At 34.7% G+C, this 22534-nt stretch overlaps 1 protein-coding gene across 1 annotated transcript in view; it reads left to right on the top strand.

Moving 5' to 3' along the window:
* Positions 1-21983, top strand: part of CCDC102B (coiled-coil domain containing 102B) — a 141266-nt gene extending 119283 nt beyond the window's left edge. The window contains exon 6 of the mRNA XM_065669342.1: positions 21248-21983. Within this exon, the coding sequence (XP_065525414.1) occupies positions 21248-21337 (90 nt within the window). The 3' untranslated portion in view covers positions 21338-21983. The remainder of the gene's footprint in view (positions 1-21247) is intronic.
* The last annotated feature ends 551 nt before the right edge of the window (positions 21984-22534 follow it).

The following is a 22534-nucleotide window of genomic DNA, read 5'->3' as shown; positions in this document are numbered from 1 at the left end:
TCTCTCTCACCATTTGCACCACCAAATGCTCTTCCTCAAGTACGTCTTGTCATCTTTAGTGAACTAGTTTTGATCTGGAATAATATTTCTACAGATAGTTGACAAATTAATACTACAGAGCTTGCTTTACGACATTTGTCAACTTCATCTGTTTTGGACTTCAAACTCTTGACTCACTCATTTATCCTTTGAACTTCTTTTTCACTAGCTATTCATCTAATGTATTTCCCATTTCTTACGGATATTAGACATTGCCCCAAAAGATGGAAAACAAAATAAACTAAACCACAATATCACTAAATGAATTAGCTTGTTATAATGCATGTTATAATACAATATAAAATATAGTAGTCATTTTAAGATTATTTTTCAGAATATAACATAATGCGTATTTGCTTTCAGAACAAGCTCAGCAGGAAAATGCAGGGCTTTCCCCTTCAAAGTTAATTAATCTCTTCTGAAATAGATTAATCAACAGTGCTATTGTCTCAGTTCTTCCCATTCTAATTTCACCATTCTAGCAAAGCGTGGTATTATTGGCTTTATTGCACATTGGAAAGCATGTCACAGCTTCATGTCCTCCTCTCCTGCAGGTTACAAGGGAAGGATGACAAGATTTTAGCTCCTGTAATCACTTCAAGCTTTAAGCCAGAGGAGGCCATGGAGGCTATTAAGAAACCTGCAGCTCTCTGAAATTAATGAAAAAAGCAGCTGTGCAATGAGTACAGTTTTATTTCTGTGTTTGGTAGATTGGAAAAGAACCTCCTGGTAGCAAAAAGAATTTCACAACACCCCTGTGGACATTAGTAAAATTGTACCCATAAATGTTGCAAAGCTCTGCTCCAGCAGAGCAGCATGCATGAGTAGCTTGTAGGCAACAGGAAAGATCAATCTTGATATTCAGAACATCGAATCTACCAGTCTAACAAGACTCTTCTATTTTCAAAATCTCCTATGATTGCTTGTATGCATAAAAAATCATTATTTCTTGTGTTGGTTTGCTTAAAAAATCAGTTTATGCTTATAGTAATCATTGTACCTGTATAGAATAACAGTAGTAAGAATTAAAGCCCTTTGCCTGTCATCTGCTTATAAATTGGGCAGAAATCTATGAGATCATTACATTGTCCTGGATGGCCTGAAGATATGTGTGTGTCCCTCTGTGTTTGTGTATAGCTATATAAATCTGCAATAAGGGTTTGGCAGCCTCCAGGAAAATGCACATATTTGCTTATGTTAAAATTATTCTTGAACTTTTCACTCAGCATTTTGGAGTAGGGACTTTAAAATTAGCCAGATCAATTATTCTGCTTTCAAGTATATGCCTTTTGCCTTCCCCATGGAAACCTGAATATTCTAATGAAGCCTGTAGAAATCAATTTCCAATGTTCATTGGAGATCGTTTTGCAGCAAACTGCTTGGTAGCTTCTCTGCGTACCTGGTGTGTGTCAATCCTGACTTGCAAGGTGCTACAGTATTTGCTACAACTGTTCCGCATAGCCACAGAGGATGTCTAGAAGACTCAGTGTTTCAGCGCAGGCTCTGCTGTGAGTCTTACAAACCCCCCTCTCTGACACCAACACCCTGAGAAAGGACAGCATGTTTGAGATTATCAAAGAGCAGCAGGGCTGGGCCTGGCATGCTGCAGAGTGGAGGAACTGGGGGCAGAGACAAAATAGGAAGGAAAATTAAAAGAACCAGACAGGAGGAGAAGATGAGGCAGAGGGAGAGTAAAAGCAGGAGTGATTAACAGGGCAGATGGGAACAGGAAAGCAGTCCTCAACCATGAATGTAAGACTGTGATATAACTAAAATTTGAGTGCACAAAAAAAGTTGGAGATTTCAATTCTGTAATTTTCAGCCTTTAAGATGTTTGATTTTTTTCAACCATACACCCCTATAGGTTTTGTAGCAACAGGCAATAGGACAGCCTAGCCATAATATTTACTTTTCCATTGTACTTTTCCTCCACAATTTGAATTTTTCACTTTTTCCCTGTGATGAGAGAAGGATAAGATCTGCAGCTCTGTATCACTTGCCTTTACCTAAAATAGCTGTGGAAGCAAATTCTTTCTCTCTTTGTCAATGTGTCTTCCAAGCACAAGGGAGGAGGAGAAGGCAGATTTCACTCTTCAGAATGACTGGTCTGATTAAACTGATCAATGTCTTAATCTTTACAGGAAAAAAAAAAAAAACCACTTTTTATTATATAGGGTTGCGAGGACTAAATTGTTTCTCTGTATTACGGGATCTCTTTAAATCCAGTGTGATGTTACGAATCAGTTACCCAGTGTTATTCAGTACATTGCTGGAAGTATACAAGTTACCTCCATGGAAGAATAATCTGAAAAGAAAATATAAAGTCTTCATTTCTTGAAATGAAATTTGACATCTGGAAAGGTTTCAGACTATATGAAAAGTGAATTATTCAAGTGCTTACAGTGGCAGTAATCTTATCTGGTCTATTTTAATGTTCATTCACTGAAAACCTGCCTTTCCTAATTGATGTTAAGCCAATATGTCGATATTAATTACTCTGAGTTGGCTTTCTTTTCCATATTCTGTATTTACAGACCAAATCTTTCAATCAAGGAGCTGATCATATTTCTTTAGCTATTTACAGACACTGGAGGATGAAAAAAATATAATTTAAAATTATAGAGTTGTTTAGCTTACCAAAAGCATTAAGTAACAAGTATTGAAATAATAATAAAAATAATAAATAATAAAACTCTTACTGCTAAAAAAAAAAAGAAGTGTTTAAGTAGATCCAGCTATTCAGGGAATGACAAATGGTGAAGGTTTCAATAACATAAAGATAGATACTTGATATTTGGAATTAACAAAGTCCAAAGGGTGCAAAATCTGATGGGTGCGTGCTCTACAGTATCGTCGCTTGTGGAAAAACCAAAATTATATCTAAAAATTGATGCATTGTATCTTCAGCAAAATTGCTCAAGTTTTATGCTTGTATTGAAGTCAAACTGGAAAGTTTATTTCAAAGCTGGCTCTAAAAAAAAGGATGCCACTGCAAAGAGGACATTAAATACCCTGAAAGGACATTTTTTTATTCTATTACAGTATATTCCAGTATATTCTATTCTATTTTCCTTTTTAGATAGATATTTGTATTAGTTCATCATAGTGGAATTCAAAAAACTGTGGATCAGTAGGTCTTGGGAAATGAGTCCCAAGTTTTCATTGTGATTCATTGATTCTATTGATTCTAAACAGCAACTCTCCCTCTAATTTAGAGATTAAAATATTGATGTTTTTGGCCTACCAAACTGGACACCATGAAACACAAGGATACTATCTCAGTGAACATGAGCAATTATGTTATGTTGTGTAAGATGAATATGGGGAAAGAACACTGAGTGATTATATAATAGTTTTGCAAAGACAAGATCTTGCATACTTATTCTATCAGATAAAAAAAATCCAAGACATAGGAAAAACTTTACAGCATCTTGGTACTATTAACTTCTGCAAAGTAAGGAAATACTGATACTGCTTTTCTATAGCTTTAGAATCAATCTTCCAGAAAATTTAAATTTGTAATTAAACATATTTTCTTTATCTTTTATTCTCAAAATTTAATGTTTTCAAAGTTGACATCAACAATGAATTTATCTCATGATATATTTATTAAAACCTTGAATAACTTGTTTTCATTTTAGAGTTTATGAGGAATTACATGTCAGATGCAGAAGGAAAAATGTATTTCCCCGGGTCCTGAATTTAATTAAGAAATCAAATAAGGAAAGGAAATGATAAATATTGCTCCTTTTTAAGCTTTTTTTATAATCTTTTTATTAAATTAGAAAGTGTCTGAGTCAAATTTCCATTCTTTTTGAATGCTTTCACATATAGCTCTTTGAAAATGAGAAATACACTTGTGTAAAATGTTTTTGTTCGATACTGCTAAAATTTTAAAATATTTAAATATAATAATTTAAAAATATAATTTAATATTATCAATAGTAAATATATAAATAACAATATATAAATAATAAATGAAGATAATAATATATATAAAATATATTAAAATATATTCTAAAAATAATTAAAAAAAATTTAAAATAAAATTTAAAATAAAATGCTGAGTTTGAGCAGGCATTTCATAAGACGCTGCTATGTTGCTTTCATGCATAAAAGCTTCCAAAAAAATTCTCAGCACTAGTTTTCAGTTTTCTGGTGTTTAATGCAACCTACGCAGAAGCAAACATAAGGAGGTGGTGAATGGGTTATTTGTGAACATTTAGAAGAACATAACAGAAAGACAGTTTCTGTGCTCTTTGATTTGCAGAGAACACTCTGTATTTACCCTCTCTATTAAATTGAAAAGCCAAACAGTAATCTTTAATCAATGACCTGCTGAAATTATAGCCTACTTCTCTGCACTTAGCCCCTCATATTAAGTTTTCATTGGTTTCTTTAAAGCTTTAAAAGTTGCTAAACGGTTCATGCTAACGATTTAATATCAGCACAGAAGTAACTTTCTATATTAGAAGAAAAGGTTTAATAATTCAACAATCCAAGTCTGTCTTGTTTATTGGGTTTTTTTTCCCACTGACTGACAATATAGTAATGCTGACAGCATCACCTACATTGCTTTTTATGGGTTTGGATAAATTCAATATATAATATTTTTATGTTATGCTGATTATCTTCAATATCAACAGTATGTATACTATTGTCTACTTACCTACAAAGAGTATTATTTATCATTATCTTCTTTTGTATTTTGTATCTGAATTAAATAGCTACTCTAGTAAGCACAGGCATTTTGCCTTCATACTGTAAGAGATACAAAAGGAAAAACCTGATATATGAGTCCATGAACAAGATGCATCCTTTCTATTTCACTTTATTATTTAGAGTTCGATAGTGGAGCAATTATTTGGTAAAATCGCAAATATTTTTTGAGCCAACAGATTTAATATGTGATTTTTTTTCTTAAGTTTCTTACAATAAGCTTCTTATAATGTGATAAAGCTTCTTATAGCTTTACAACACACACAGCTTTATAATATATAGCTTTCTTAAATCTTCTTAAACATCTTGTAATGTAATAACCCATTTTTTTCAAAGAGTTTGAATTCTTTCAATAATTATTATATAGAGATAATCAGTGTATTATTCTGAAAGTTAAAGTGAAGTAGCAGATAATTTTGTTAAATAAAGGAATCAAAAAGGTGGAATATTACCATGATTGTTCTTAAAATGAATAATTGATCTTTTCTGAAATTGTTCTGTCACTAAAACCAAACACCATTTGCAGAATGATTAATAGAATTAACATCTTGGTAATTAAACAGCCAAATTCTTTACTGCTGATATTAAATATTATAATCTTGAAATGTAATTTTATGTAAAAGTTTTTGAAAGATCCACACTGGTTGCATAACAGGTATAAATGAAAGACATTTCTTTTTACAAATCATTTTAAATTTCAACTTTTCTGAATGCATCAGAGTAAGTGGCTGACCTTATACTGAACGTTATAAAGGTGTATAATGGTTCTAATGAGATAATTGTCTTTAGTGAGAGTTTTAAAACATTTTTTTGTAGTCAGCTGTACATTTTCTGGTTCTTAAAAATTCTTCAACAGATAATTTGCCATGACAGTTTCTGTGTTAGTACCTCTTTTCTTTATTCCTGAGAGCTTTAATTAAGTCTTTTAGATGTGCTTATCGCCTCTCAGCTCATATTTCAGTTATATTTTATTCTGGAGAGCAGAGGAGTCACTTTCTTCCAGTTTTCAGATAGCAATGTGAAGTGTTTTTACAAAGTTTCTTTTCAGCAGTATTTCCAAAAAAGTTAAAACCTACATTACATACACTTCTGTTATGGTGACTTGTTTGCCATTCATCAGTTCCATACTTGAAAGCCTTCTGCTGTGACTTGTATTTACTGTCACTTGCAAAAAATTACTAGTGTATCTTATACATTTTTCTTGAAAGAAGATGCTGAGTCCTTTTAAATATTTGGTTTTGTCTGCTTGACTACACTGGAGGTATGTTTAAAGATACAACAGCAAACAAAAATACCCACAGCAAACATGAAATATTTTTGAAGCACCATCACAGATCTATAGTGACCACCATTACCAACCAAAATTCTGTGACAAGACTCACACAATGCAATCTGTCTTAATTCCCCAGGCTGCAGTATAATCCCATCAGTACAGCAGTAGCAGTAATAGAGTCACTTTTCAATAAAACTTCTGTATTTTCAGGCGCTGGCCTACATATAAGGAAACAGATGATCAACATTAAATTTTGAAGAAATTCAAATGTTTAAAATTTAAGCAAAACTATTTACTTGACACAAATCAAGTTTTGATGACATGTAATTTCATTTAATAAGCTAATTAGTAAATATAAATATATATTCTTTAGTGCATTGTAGTTTTAAATAGACAAATTGGAAATTTTCAGGAGCACAATAACTTTTGTGTTTGAGAGTTAAATTAAAAAATTAATACTTCTACCCAGAACTAAATAACTTCTCATTTGTTGCAAAGAAAACTTGTCATTTGTTGCAAAGTACATGAATTCAGAATAATTAAGAAATTGACACAGGTGCAATTAAGAGGTGCAATAGGAAAGAGATTGTGGAAAGCAGTGTGAAACAAGTACCCTAGTTAGAAAGTGATGTATGACCAGCTGCTGGGATTTATAAGCAATAATGCACTCTGCAGAAGGTCCTGGAAGCCTGTCGTTTGAATGATTAATGATCTTTATAAGTGCCTAGAAGATGTACTTCTATATTCTAGTGCCATGGCCCCTTTTAAGGAGGAAGCTTGCAACTGAAACTGGTTCCGTAAGGCATGAAAAATGAAATATCTGCTGGTGAGGTTATGGGAAAGTGTAGAGCTAGAGAAGCAGTGCTGCAAAATTTGTGCCAAATGAGCTATGTTATATGAAGCTGCACTATATATAGCAAAGTCGAAGACAGTTGTGATGTTTCAAGTTTTGTGCTTCTTAACAAGGTACAGCTTTGTTGGTGTGCGGTACTATTCTAATGGATTTTAATTCTTCGGTCAGAAATACGGTTACGTTATTTTGACTTTTTTTAGGCTAAATTTAATCTCAAAAAGGAAATAGAATTATCTTAATTACTTACATTCATCAAATTAATAAGAAAATTAACATTGGTTTTAATGAAATGCAATGGTGAATATAGCCGGATGTCTTCCAAAGAAGAAAGTGTAACTTAATCTCACTCTCAAAGTCATAACATATTGAAAATATCACTGGATTTTACTGGACAGAAAGAAATCACATTCTGAAATTGAGAAGATTATGCTCTCTTTTCCAGCACTTTGAGACACCGATACAGATTTCATGTATAATAAAATCCTATGCTTATAAGTCTGAAAGCTTCTCACTGGTCAATGAGGCTATGTGTCTTAAATGTAGTTGGAGAAGAAAATAACTGAAGCAAAAAATTTTCCAAGTCCTACCAGAATGCATTTCACATTTATAATTCTTCTCATGTAAACTTAAGTATCAGACTAAAAAAAAAAAATCTGAATTGCAGAGGTTGTTTTCTGTCCACATTAATGCTTAATGAATATAACAGAATAACACCACACACAGTTCCATGTAAACTGGTATTCCTGTTCCTAGTGGTGGATAAAAGTGGATTTGTGTAAGTCTGTAAGAACAAAGCAGACAGGTAGACATACGTCTCAGCAGTATAGTGCCAGATTCCTGGAAAGTCAAAGTCAAGGACTCCTCAGTCAGAGGACTATCTTCTAAGACTCAATATAAATTGAGTTTTCTTCTATTAAGTTATTCAGTAGCTTTCTGGACCCTTGTAAAGCTTTAGTAACAGCCTACTACAAGAGGTCTTAAGAGTTAATTGTGTTCTGTTAAAAGTTATCCTTTCTTGAATCAACCCTGCCTTTTTCTGGTTTCTTCTGATGTTCCCGAGTTTCTGTCTTAGAGATGGAGACCTGTTACTGTTCACTCTGTTATATGCATCCTGAACCGTGGAAGCTATCCCATACATTTGTTTACATGTTTGTTGTACTGCAAACCTTTTCCTGGTTTGTGTGATTTCCTCTCAGATGCAGTAAACATTGTACTCAGCATTCAAGATGTGGTAATTTTATTGGATAAATATAATACCATAATAACGAGGATGATCAGGGGACTGGAGCACTTCCCCTATGAAGATAGGCTGAGAAAGCTGGGGCTGTTCAGCCTGGGGAAGAGAAGGCTGCATGCAGACCTCATAGCAGCCTTCCAGTACCTGAAGGGGGCCTATAGAGATGCTGGGGAGGGACTCTTCTTTAGGGACTGTAGTGACAGGACAAGGGGTAATGGGTTAAAACTTAAGCAGGGGAAGTTTAAATTGGATATAAGGAAGAAGTTCCTTACTGTGAGGGTGGTGAGGCACTGAAGTGGGTTGCCCAAGGAAGCTGTGAATGCTCCGTCCCTGGTGGTGTTCAAGGCCAGGTTGAACAGAGCCTTGAGTGACATGGTTTAGTGTGAGGTGTCCCTCCCCATGGCAGGGGGGTTGGAACTTGATGATCTTGAGGTCCTTTCCAACCCTAACTATTCTGTGATTCTATAAGTATACTTGTGCATATATATATTATACGAATAGATGAGGTGCCAAATTAGGGTTCTGAATCTCAAAAGAAGGAAATTATTTAAGTCCAACAACTTTAGACAAAATATGTGCTACTCCCTTAGGTCCTTCTTAGTTGATCTCCGAAGATCATTAAGTAGCTCTACTGCTACATCTGTAAATTTAAGGTTAAGGATATCATTCTTTACTCATTAATGTAAATATAAAAAAAAAAAATCACCTCATAAAGTACTAATGAGTACTTTATTTTATCTGCTGCAAACGTGCAAGTAATTACAAATATTTGCAACTCCTAATTTCAGTAAACTAAAACTGAGAACAGTTCTTGGTCCCAGTTCTAGCTGCTTTGTGCAGCTTCAAGAAAGCTGCTAGAAAGTTGCCTTAAAGTCTCTTTTTAGGTGTTCTCAGAAACTTTTATAATTATCCTGTACAGACATTTAATTCATGAGACAGTGACAGCTCTAATGCTTTTCAGCTGATAGAAAATTCAACAGAAAATGTTACAGTAGACGTGCATGCGGTTTTGCATGTACATAGCACAGAGAAGGCTTAAAGGAAAAAGAATGCACAAAACAGTATAAGTAACTGATTATAAAGACAGCACTAAGAAGATTACAATAAATATTCTAATAGTTGTAGTACCTTGCAAAACAGAAAATTAGATCACTGTTACTTTTCTGCTTTCTCCTCTGCACCTTTTTTTGGATTAGCCTGGATTGTCATATGTCCATCCCTGACACCTTGCGCATAGCCAGAAAGTTCCTGTTGTGAGTGCTCCTGTGCAGGTAAACAAATGCAAGAACTATTTAATGCATTTACTAAACCTGGTTTTCAATGCTGAAAACCCCAGTTGTTCACATTCATCATCATAAGGAGGGCTGAAGCATACGGTTATATAATAGACTGATGCCTCTCACCTCATGGATAAAATCACAGTGTGAGTTAGTGGTTTAGTGTGATGTGTCCCTGCGCATGGCAGGAGGGTTGGAACTAGATGATCTTAATGTCCTTTCCAACCCTAACTCTTCTATGATTCTATGATTAGAATAACTATTGTGTTATCAATTTAATTTTTAATAGTTTTTTTCTTTACTGTTCCAGAGCATAGTTACATTCTCTTACCACTTTTCAATTCTGCATAATTAACAACTTTTTCCCTTTCAAGGAAGAGAGCAACATGTTCTCATTGAAAAAGTGCTGGGATAATTGAAAAGCAATTAATATTATAAATGGAATAATTCAAAAGTCTGCTACTTCCAGTCCTGCTTTCAGCTTATTTAAAAACTACTTGTCTCTAACTAATCAAAAGTTAGCCATACTTATATGATTTTTTTTTCTGTTTTGATTATCGATTCTCTGATGATCACTTCTCACTGCATCAATCTTGCTGTCACTTCACCCACCTGAAACCATTCTCTTTAGAGGTGTATTTTTACAACCTTCATTAGTTTCTGTTCTTACACTGGGGATTTTTCTATATGACAATGTTTCTTATTACATTTTTTTAATAACGTTTTCTGGATTTTGTGCAGCACCCAAATTTCAATGGTTCTGTTCTGCTGCATGAAGACTGTTGGGAAATAGTTGTATTCATATATTTGTAAATAAATTTTCACTTTAAGATTGCCACTTATGTTCTTTTTTTTTTCTTCTTCTTCTTCTTTTTCTTTTTTTTTTTTTTTTCTTTTTGAAGAATTCTTCTTTTGATGCATTAGGTCAGCAGTAGAAAGAAGTAAATTCTGATTTTCCACTGGGAAGGTTGAAACCTGGCCAAAAGCCATATCGAATTTGTATATAGATTTACACAGGATTTTAATCAGGTGTATGCATACAGTTACTTATCTAACCACATAGCAAAGCACATGTGAAAGACTGCAATGAGATATACATATAGATGAAATTTTACAGTGGAAGATAATAAAGAAAAAAAGAAAAAAAATTAAAAAACAAGATACAAAGGAGCTTAAAATTAATCCTTGCTTTTAAATCTCTTATTTTATTTTTGTAGGTATGTCTGGTAGTTCACAGATCATAGAATCATAGAATAGTTAGGGTTGATAAGGACCTTAACATCATGTAGGTCCAACCCTCCTGCCATGGCCAGGGACACAGACTAAACCATCTCACCCAAGGCTCTGTTCAACCTGGCCTTGAGCACTGCCAGGGATGGAGCATTCACAACTTCCTTGGCCAACCCATTGCAGTGCCTCACCACCCTCACAGTAAAAAACTTCTTCCTTGTATCCAATCTAAACTTCCCCTGTTTAAGTTTGATCCTGTTACCCCTTGTCCCTTTACCACAGTCTCTAATGAAGAGTCCCTTCCCTGCATCTTCATAGGCCCCCTTCAAATACTGGAAAGATGCTATGAGGTCTCCACACATTCTTCTCTTCTCCAGGCTGAACAGCCCCAACTTTCTCAGCCTATTTTCATACGGGAGGTGCTCCAGTCCCCTTATCATCCTTGTGGCTCTTCTCTGGACTTGTTCCAACAGTTCCATGTCCTTTTTATGTTGAGGACACCAGAATACTCCAAGTGAGGTCTCATGAGAGCAGAGTAGAGGGGCAGGATCACCTCCTTCAATCTGCTGGTCACACTCCTTTTTATGCAGCCCAGGATATGAATGCTTTCCAGAAGTCCAGTTAGATGTTGTCAACTGCTCTGCCCTTGTCCATCAGTTCCATCATAAGAAAATGATGTAAGTGAGCAAGGGGCTGTGTGGTTCTGGGTTGCCGGCTGGGCTTAAACCACAACAGTACTTTTATCTTCATCATAGAAGGCCACAAAATTGGCCACGCAGGATTTCCCCTTAGTGAAGCCATGCCAGCTGTCACTGAGCACCTTGTTGTTTTCCTTATGCCTTAGCATGCCTTCCAGGAGAATCTGCTCCAAGATTTTGCCAGGCATTGGGGTGAGACTGACTGGTCTGTAGCTCTCTGGGGTCATCCATTTTTCCCCTTCTTGAAAATGGGGGTTATATTTCCCTTTTTCCAGTCATCAGGAACTTCACCTGACTGCCATGATTTTTTCAAATACGATGGCCAGTGGCTTAGCAACTTCATTCGCCAGCTCCTTCAGGACCTGCGGATGGATTTCATCAGGTCCCATGGACTTGTGCACGTTAAGGTTCTTAAAATGGTCTCAAACCAGATCCTCTTGTACAGTGGGACCTAGGGCCTTCATTCTCCCAGTCCCTGCATCTGCTTCCAAAAGTACTCTTCTTGCACCAGTTTATGATGTTAATGGAATTATACTGCACAAAGTTGACCAAATCCAGCACTTACAACACATCAACAGTATTCAGAACCATACGATGAAAAGAATAGCTTATTTGTTGGTTTTGGGTTTTTTTTTCCTTTCTGTGCTTATTAAATTTAACAAATATAATGTAGGGGCCTCTAACTTCTACATAGCCTATGGTGGTGTCATTTAGTGTCTAACAATCATGGATTCTGTAACTTCTATACAAGCTTGTAAAATTCCTAAAATCTAACATCTACTATTCAGACAGTGTTGTCGACCTGCTTTTGTTATTTCTGATCCCAGGAGAATGATACTCACTTTAAATCACCTGCTGTGATTCATAATTTTCAGGAAATAAAGAGAATATATTGAATCAGTTCTGCTTGGTTTTACAGTATAACAAGAAGCTGTATTATGTTTCTGGTCACAGAAGAGCTTCATAGCATGTCATTCCAATATTTTTTTTTTTTTAATGTGTAAATAGGAAGGTTTTTTTTTCTTAATTGCAACAATATTATTAAAAAGTAGAGGTTTTCAGGCATCTAAGGGACAGTGTGATGGATTCAGTCTTTAGAAGTAGTAAAATATTTAGAGATATGAAAAGCCAAGGAATTGCAAAGCAACATCCAGAAAGAAAATCTCAAGAGTAATGAAATTAACCTAAGCAGACAAAAAAAAAAAAAAAAAAAAGAAATCACAGGGTTCCTATATTCATATAGAAACCAAGAATGTTCAAGATCTAAGACCTTTTCTATCACTGAAAATTATAAATAAAATTGCAGATGATGTGAAATTTACCTCAAATATGTATAATCTGAACTGCTAATATTCCATCTTAATACACAACAGTTGCATATGGTCAAATGGTTGGATAAGTTACTTTTCAAGGAAAAATAAACATTGGTAAGTAAATAAAACATTAGGAAAAATGAACAAGGAAAAAAGGAAAAGTGCTCTATATCTTATCTATTTGTGGTTTTGTCTTTAACTGCTTTACTCTTGTTCTGCTTTTGTCTTTATCTGCTTTACTGCCATTTAGGTATTAATGCCTTCCCCTTGTTTTTTGCATATTTATGATAATTCTACTGGTCCTGAGAGCACTTGTACTATTTTATCGGACATGATAGGTCCTTAGATAAAGAAACCTTCACATTACCAGATTACCGTTATCATTTGTTGCTTTTCACTTCAACTCCCATATGACTTAAGCAGTCAAAATCTTACAAACCACAGAGCTAGAGATTAGTGCTTTGTGGTACTTGAAAGCTGAGGTTCAGACTTCAAGTTAGATAATTTTCTTGCTGCATGCTGTCTCTAACAGCTTGTGAGACAGTAGCTACTATCATGTCAGAATCTGAAGCTGGGAGGAATGGAAGGGAGTAGAATAAGTAATTGTAATGTGCACATTCATATTCTGTTTCTCAGCCTTCCGAGTTTTAAAAGAACTGCTTTCACTGTTGCAAAGCTTGTAATCACAGCACCAGCAGTAATGCATGGTGTTTCTTTATACTCCAGCCAGTTCAAGAAATACCAAACTTTACTATTGTCAAAGATGATTTTGGGCAATGTTCCTAGGAAAAACATGGTGTGTGGAAGACCTCTCCAGTGTTTCTTAGAACTCTTGTATAATTTTCATTCAATTACTATAACTAAGAGTCATAATACTGAATGATACTGCAGTACAGGAAGTAGTTTTTCCAGGAATTAAGTGGTTTATTTTATTAAGGGTCCAAGATTTTTCCTTATTTCAAAGAGAACTTAATTTTCAGTTTAAATATTCGTGTAGCGTTTCCAGTGTGCAAAAAAATGTACATAACAAAGAACCTACCTGATATGATTTGGAAAATAGCCCACTTAGTTTCAAGACAAATTTGGATGGAGCATAGGAAATGGATAAGTGGAGGAGGGGGGAGGAAAGTAAATGTCTGCTGCAGAGTTGAATATCTTTCCTACCTGGAAGAAGTAAGAGAAAAGGAAGGAAGATGCATGTTGAGCAACTGTTAAAAGATAAGAATTCTAAAAGGGTGAATGGAACTAAATTGAAGCTAGCGACCATGTATTTACTGGAAGGGAAATGATCATGCTTTTTATTGGCCTGGAGATTATGAAGGTGAAAATACTACTATATCAAGTGAATCTTAATATGTGAAAAAGGAATGAGAAAAGAGCTTGTGCCAGCTGTACTTTCTTATTATTTATTCAGCTATTAACAAAGATGTCTACAAAAATCCTTCCATGCAAATCACAGTTCTTAAAACAGAAAAGTCTCTACATATTATTATCTTTTCCTTTGTAGGGCTAGAAGAACCGTTTTTTGTGTTCAGCAAACAGAAGGCATTTTGTAAAGAAATATTAAAGCATGTTACACAAATAAGTCTTCTGCTATCTACTTATAAGTCTTAAAATAGTCACTTAGAGTATCTACCTTCTTTATAAGTAAGTAATTTAGCTAAAAGTTCATGGTGTTTGTTTGGAGTTTTTTTTCTAGTTTGATCTGACCATATGGAAAAAAAACTACAAAAACCTATTGACTGTGTTGTGTCAGTCACTATTTAAAATTTCTGACATCTCATTTTCAATTTTTACTTTTAAATTTTCAGTGTTTGCAATTCAAATGTCAAGCTCAATGATTTCCAGAGAATAATGGCGAAACCAATTTGCATTTTGTCTTAATGTGTGCTTAGCAATAGCAAAAGAAATACTTTGTATTCAAATATAAGAGCTTTTCCTTTATTGTAAGATGGGCATTTCCTGTTCCTTTATTGTAAGATGAAATGAATTACATAAAACTGAGAAAAAGTGATGGACATTGAATATTTAAGCAAGCTGTGAAAAAATGTACATTTTACTGTATTGTTTCACTGTAAAAGCAGATGATACAGATATTCTGTTTCATTTCACTGTTAGTAGTATTAAAAAAAAAAAACAAAATTAAAAAGCCAAAAGGTTTCTGACATTTGCCTAAAAATGTGAAATTATTTATTTCTTGTCTCCATTTTGTTGAAGAGAGTGAATACATTTTTCTTCTATCATGTATTTGAAAGGAAGTTATTTTTGTGGGATTTTTGTGGGTTGGTTTTTTTTTTTTTTCAGAAAGGTGGTTTTATTTCTTATAAACATGGGCATACCATAACTTGGCATGATCAAATTCTAAAATATTAGAATTTAAGAAAGTCATTATGCAAAGTCAACTGAGCAAAAGTGTGTGTGTATCTGAGAATTAGGGAAAAAATTAAGAAAAACAAACCTTTTCAAAGGTAATCTTAAATCCTACTATGTGTCAGAATAGTGAAACTGTTATGTTATATATGGGAATGATTCTTCTTTTGGAAAAACTCACTGTTAACAAGACCTGAATTTATGAATGAATGTCTGAAGTAGTCCTCTTATGTCAGGTACCCACTGTGCAATGCTCATCCTCTGCTGTTCTTAAAGTGTTTAAAGTGGGTGACTTAAACTATTTAATCTCCAGAAATACTTATTTCTGGTTCTGACTGGCAAAACTACAATGATTGAGTTGCAAATAGTTTCTAGTTTACAGCAAAGTTTGATCAAAATGGGCCTTTCTGTCATATTAAAAAATATTATATCCATTGCTTTACTAAATTTCATTATTTGTTATTGCAATACACTGTACCAGAAATGTACTAGGGATATTCATTCTGAGACAAATTTTAAAGTTCAAAGGGTATATAGTTATATGGCACAACACATCTTGTAAGGAAAATCAGAAAAGCATAATTTTGCATGAGTTCGAAGGAAGTAAAAATAATTGAATTAGAAATACAGAAAAAAAATTACTTGGAGTCTTGTGGCTCTCAAAGGAAACACATTTAAAGAAAAAGTCATACTGTTTGAGAACTCATATAGCGTTTTTAGAGACTGGAATCACACAGTGGATGAGTTTACACAGGGTCTAAGCAATTTCTGCCTTGTAAAAATATGGAACCTAATTCAATATCCATATGCTCAATCATGGTCTGTAAAAGCTCCCTAATAGTAAATGGCAAATGTGTTTTAATTAAATCAGAAGCTGACATAAATCTATGCTACTGTAATTTGGGCAGGAACCTGTAATTTTGCTGAGAATATTAATTATTTTAGGTGCTAATAAATGTCTAAAATTGATGTATAGTTTATAGCAGTGAAGATACTAACTTAAGTTTATAATGATTTCCTTTCTTTATTCTAATTTGATTTCATAGCAGAGAACCTTTGCTTCTCCATGCATGCTTGGAAATAGTGCATGGTTTTTTGAACAGTACTGTATATCACAACTGTCATGGGTGAGACAATAAATGGCAAATCCTATTGGATCTGGACTGATGTTTGTTATTATTAATTATTATTATTAGATCAGCTCTCACATTTTTATCTTTGAAAATTAAATATTCAGGATATTAGCTATTTGGTATAATCAGTTATTTGATCTAAACTTTTCTGATGCTAGCATCTGGGAAGCTGGTGGTTTCTTTTAATTTCAATCTAATTTTATTTTCTATATCAAAGTCATGAAACAGTATATAACTCTTTTTTAAATGCAGATAAGATAATTAACAATATTCTTTTGAGAATTCGATAGGATTGAGCTAGTATGGGAAAATTCAACTCTTCCTGGAGGCATGTGAAATCTGTAATTACCACAGAAAGAGACAATGTTTTTTACTTTTATAATTTTAATCTCATCTGGGGGGATCCTGAGATTCCTTAATCATCTTTGAGTTTTCAAGAATAAATATCCAGAAAGGAGAAAAATCATTCAGACATCTTGATTTCTTTCTCTTTTCCACATGTACAGGTGGACATTTATCAGAACATAATCATGTGTATTTCTTGTTGTACTTTCTTTAACACTGCGACATTAGTCCCTTACTATTTTGCCTTTAACCTACACTGCTGAGAGATACCCACATCTGGCCTTTGGAAGTCTTCATTGATTAAAACCAACAACAACATTATAATGTCACTCTGTAGCATCATTACAGCAAATTGTGTGAGCATTTAAACAAGACAATAATAATTCTACCTTAAAATAATTCAGTCTAGTTCTTCCAATTAATTAAGCTTTGGAAAAAAGTTAATACTTACTGTGCACTTACACTAAAAAAAAAAATTAATTTTAAGCAGCAATGAAGAATTTTAAAATATTCTGTGAAGAAATTCACGCACAAATGATATTGAGTTCTAAATCAGTGATGCTAAACAAAAGCAAAGAAATGCATGGTGAAGCAGGAAATGAACCATATATTATTGTATACCTGGGCACAATAGGGACACTATCTGAATGGCTTTCTTAATGTTCCTGTTGTACCAGATAGTGGTGGACATATGGTATGCTTCCTTTTTATATGCATGTGCATTTTCATGATTTTGTTAGCTGACTTGGACAGCATTTTCTGTTTGTCTGCTCTCAGGAAGAGGGCTTTAAAATGTTTTACTCATTTATCTGGAGTTCAATACCCATGTATTTAATTTTGCATATTCATTTGTACCAAATCCTTTTTTTTTTTTTTTTGCTAAAGAATTTGCATATTCATGTTATTATTATGTTTTCCACAATTTCAGTCCCTGACTGGCAATAATTTGGAAGAAATTATGTAGTCCTTCCACATACAGAAGGGTTTTGACTCACTCTCAGTGCTGGCCTAACAGCTGGCTAAAGCAACAACAGCAGCTGCAGAGCTCTCTGAGATTTTCATGACCAGGATCATGGAATTATAGAAATATTTAGGTTGGAAAAGACTTTTCAGATCATCAGGTCCTAGCATTAACCTAGGACTGCCCTGTCCGTCATTAAAACATGTCTTTAAGTGCAACATCTACATGTCTTTTCAATACCTCCAGTGGTGATTCAACCCCTTCCCTGGGCAGCCTGTACCAATGCTCAACAACCCTTTAAATCTTTCTTATATCCAATCTAAACTTCCACTGGCAGAACTTGAAGTCATTTCCTCTTGTCCTTCCACTTGTTACTTGGCCACTCAGGCAATTTGCTGCTTCCCTGACTGTTCTGAGGAACCTCAGAAAGCTTCTTTTGGAAGCAGACATGTTTATCATTTCACCTGGCTCCTAGTGCCCTTCCATCATGTGGCTGAGGGACACAATAGAGCAACTTCTTATCCTATTCCTTCCCAGATGCTGGTTTGTTGTCAAGGCTAGCTGGTCCAGACTACCCACAGGAAAGATTTCCTTAATCTTTTTATGGCAGGAATGCCGTAAATGTTCACATTGAGTTAGACTGTTCATTGCTGCCATCACATGGAATACACATTGAAATCACAAAAGTGCAGAACTATTAGGAAGAATTGTATCTTCTAAACAAAGAGCAATTGAGCCAAAACCTTTTTGATATACATGTGACATACTCCAGTTATACCTTGGCAAAAATTCCCTTCCATAAAGGACGTATTTGAAGACTGTTGTAAACCAATGTGGAAATGAAAGCAAATTGTACATTAGCTTGTCAACAAGCGCCCTGAAGTTCTGTGATTTGTTACAGTTTGGGACTAGTATTTTAAAAAAGAATGGATGCATGCTGGGGTTTTCTGGCAAGTGTATAAGCTTTTGTATAAACGTCCAAAGCTTACTATTCTATATATTCACGTATTTCTTTTAGTAGTAGCTCATATGTGTAACTGCATTCATTAGATTGCAAAATAGATGTCAGAATGAAACTCTTACTCTTTTATAGTTACCCTAACATAACCTCTAGAAACAGCTTAAGTGTTTCTAAAATGTTTAATTAGAAAATATTTTAAAACAAGTAACTTGATTTGTCTTGAAAGTGTGTTCTGTGTGCTCCTAGGGGAACAAAAGGTGATTTAAGCACATAGCTATCAGTTAAGGACTTGTTGCGGGTACTATTTTGCATGTATTTTTAGTTTATTTCTTTAAATTTAATTTACAACTCATTTGCTAGTTTTAGGGATTTTATTTTTAGGTTATATTAGTATATTTTAGATTAGCAAAATTAATGGAGAAGGAAAAAACTATGAGTGATATTGCACAAATACATGCACAAATGTATTTTAATAATGAGTTGTTAATAGAACTTATATAGAATTCTTAATAAGACAAAATTATTATTGGAAATCATTAAAGTAATTAAAAAGGAAATGTCCATTTCATAGAATCATAGTATCATAGAATGGTTAGGGTTGGAAAGGACCTCAAGATCATCTAGTTCCAACACCCCTGCCATGGACAGGGACCCCTCACACTAAACCACCCCACACAAGGCTTCATCCAACCTGGCCTTGAACACTGCCAGGGATGGAGCACTCACAACCTCCCTGGGCAACCGATTCCAGTGTCTCACCACCCTAACAGGAAAGAATTTCCTCCTTATATCCAATTTAAACTTCCCCTGTTTAAGTTTTAACCCATTACCCCTTGACCTGTCACTACAGTCCCTGACAAAGAGTCCCTCCCCAGCATCCCTATAGGCCCCCTTCAGGTACTGGAAGGCTGCTATGAGGTCTGCATGCAGCCTTCTCTTCTCCAGGCTGAAAAGCCCCAACTTCCTCAGCCTGTCTTCATACAGGAGGTGCTCCAGTCCCCTGATCATCCTCGTGGCCCTCCTCTGGACTTGTTCCAGCAGTTCCATGTCCTTTTTATGTTGAGGACACCAGAGCTGCACACAATACTCCAGGTGAGGTCTCACGAGAGCAGAGTAGAGGGGCAGGATCACCTCCTTCGACCTGCTGGTCACACTCCTTTTGATGCAGCCCAGGATACGGTTGGCTTTCTGGGCTGCGAGCACACACTGCCGGCTCCTGTTCATTTTCTCATCGACCAGCACCCCCAAGTCCTTCTCTGCAGGGCCGCTCTGAATCTCTTCTTTGCCCTGTCTGTAGCTGTGCCTGGGATTGCTCCGACCCAGGTGTATTTAAAAAAAAAATATATCCAGTGAAATTCAGTAGCAACTAAGTTTTCAATCATTTTAGTCTTGTGTATCCAGCAGGGTGAAGAATTTGCCAGCTTATTGATTCTTACTGATGTAGGGCTTGGCAACCAGTCTGTATCTGAAATGATTAGTGGATGTGTTCATCAGTAGACAGGAGCATCATGTGATCTGTGACTCTGCAAGCGATCACACAGCTGTTCTAGCTCAAAGACTTCTGCTATTTGGCATCTTACTTAACCCAGAGTGATTTTGATATGTGATGCTGTATTTTTCTAAGTACACAGTTGTTTTCTAAATAGTAGACAGAGTAGATGTGTATGCATAATGGCATGAGGGACCCATTCACACTACCAGGAGCTGGGCTAGAGCTACTAGGAAACAACATGTTCCACAGCTAGACAACAACTGTCAGGTTTCTTGATATGTTTGGACATTCTTCACAAGACTTTTAAGGTCCCAGAGCCAAGATTAATCCAAAGGGTTTATGAACTCCCTTTTCTGAAAGCCTGTTCAAGATACATTAAAAAGACAAGAAACATAGGAATTGCACTGTGGCTTGACAGCAGGATTTCAATGAAAGTGTAAAGATGACACTGGGAGAATTGGAGATGTATACCCTTAAGCTTAAGGCATAAAAAATTTTCAATTAGACATGGATGAGGTAAAAGCTAGTAATATACAGAAATAGTTAGATCTGCCAGGATTTATTCACTCTTACATGTGGTTTTTTTGGGTCGGTTTCTAGTATAGCTACTTTGGGCAGTACTTAAGCTCCTAAATCTTGATAAGCCTGTGTTCTGTGCAGGGCTACTGTTTTTTTACTGTGTTCTGAATTCCAGAGAGCATAATAGCCTGTTTCTGGTGCCCACCTTGAGTGGCAGTTCTTGTTCTGCTGCACATTGGTTTTGAGCATGTGATTTATAAACCCAAAATTTATGAAAGCATATATTTTTAGCATGGCTAAGTTATAATTATGCTTTTACAAGTAATCTCTCCGTATTGCTGTTAATGTAATATGAAGACATTATGCTGGACTGCTGTCTAGAATTCTGTCAAATTAGGGGTTTGAGATATCTTTGACCTTTTTCACTATTCGCCACTTTTCCTTCTTCCGATATAAAGACTCATGGGTTATATATAAATACTTTAAATGCATCTTGAATAGCAACAGTACTGCAGTTCAGAATTGTCAATCAATAAATAATAGCTCCTAGTCATAAAAATTGAAGCGAGTGTAGACTGCTTCTCACTGTGAAAGAAGTAACTGATCTGAAACACTATAGTTTTTTCTTCATTTTTAAGGGATCAGTTGAAAAAAGCATCTAATGCATACTACAAGCTTAACAATACTGAAATCTTTTCACATCTAAATTCTACTGTCTCCTACTGTATTTTTTTTCTCAGAATAAATTTGATCTGCAATTGTTTTAGACTTAAACTGACTTTTCTGCTTAGTGTTTTGGTCACATATCTTTAAAAATTTCATTTCAGAGTAGAGAGACAGAAGAAAGCAAACTCAGGATTTGGGACCAGGCAAAGTTCCTTGCATGTTGCTGGAAAGTCTACCAAGATAGTGAGTGAAGACGCAGATCATCAAACAGCCCTGCATCAAAAAAGCTAACAGTAAAGAAGAGGGACAATAAAAGTAAACTCTTCATAAAGACTTAAAGGAAAATTTCATTGAAGAAGTGCATGACAGACATATATGGGAACACTGTATGCATTATTTCTATGTATTCCAGGTTTTTCTATGAGAACCAAGGAAAATACGTTAGTGCCAGCGTGTACTAAGTTAGAATTTTTCTTGACATTTTTCCGTCCTTCCGTTCCAGTTGTCTTTATTGCGCTCTTCTAAAGCAAAAGGCAGACTTTGATTTTACGTTTAGGAAAAAAATACTTTAGAATGTACACAGCATACGAAAGGTTCACATTTAGTCCTGGGAAGACAGTGAGTCTGAAATGGAAGTCAGTGATTTGTTTCTTGCTTTTCTCCTGTCTTTTCTTTTTTTTTTTTTTTTTATAGCAATGGGCAAGTAACTTTGTTTCTCAGGTTCCCCAGTTCTATCAGGGTGACATACACACTACACATTTTTTCATTACAAAAAAAAAAAATAAATTAGAATAAAGAAGTTTTAATTTAAAATACCTGAATGTTATTTCTTATACATTTAGATTTTAAAAGTATTTGTCTTTCTTATACTTATGACATAAAAGAAATACATAGAAATAATGCATCTAAACTATATCTTAATGTATATATCACATTTTTTTTTACATTTGAGTTTATTAATTGTCCATGTAAAAATTGTAAACGTCACATAGAAACTAACATGTATATATTAAGATAAACTGCAAAAATGGATTTTGAAAACTTTAGAAAATTCATTATTTATAAAAAAAACCAGTAACTTTCAGACACAAATTATAATGTTTTGCTGTTTGACATATACAGTTGTTAATGTTTATGTAGATTCTGTTTCACAGTTTCGGTGAACCTGTTTTACTTGCTAAGCAATGTTTATTTCATGCCTTATGTCCCTATAAATTGAGAACTTCTGAGAGAATTCTAGTTGTATTTAAAACTAACAGTATTTCTCACACCACTAATATATTACATTTTCCTTCTAAGCCTGTTGCAGATATTGTGTCCTCTTGATTTGTCTTGAAATTTACCCAGCACCATATAAAAAGAAACAATTATTTTCACAATTGGTAGCTGCTGTAGAAATGTTTGTGAAGAAAATGTGTTCATCGTTAAAATTTGCTTAGCTTCAGGTG

The sequence above is a fragment of the Lathamus discolor genome, chromosome 2, assembly GCF_037157495.1.
Source record: "Lathamus discolor isolate bLatDis1 chromosome 2, bLatDis1.hap1, whole genome shotgun sequence".
NCBI lineage: Eukaryota > Metazoa > Chordata > Aves > Psittaciformes > Psittacidae > Lathamus > Lathamus discolor.
The sequence above is the reverse complement of the archived record's forward strand: the minus strand, read 5'-3'. Positions and strand labels throughout refer to the sequence as shown.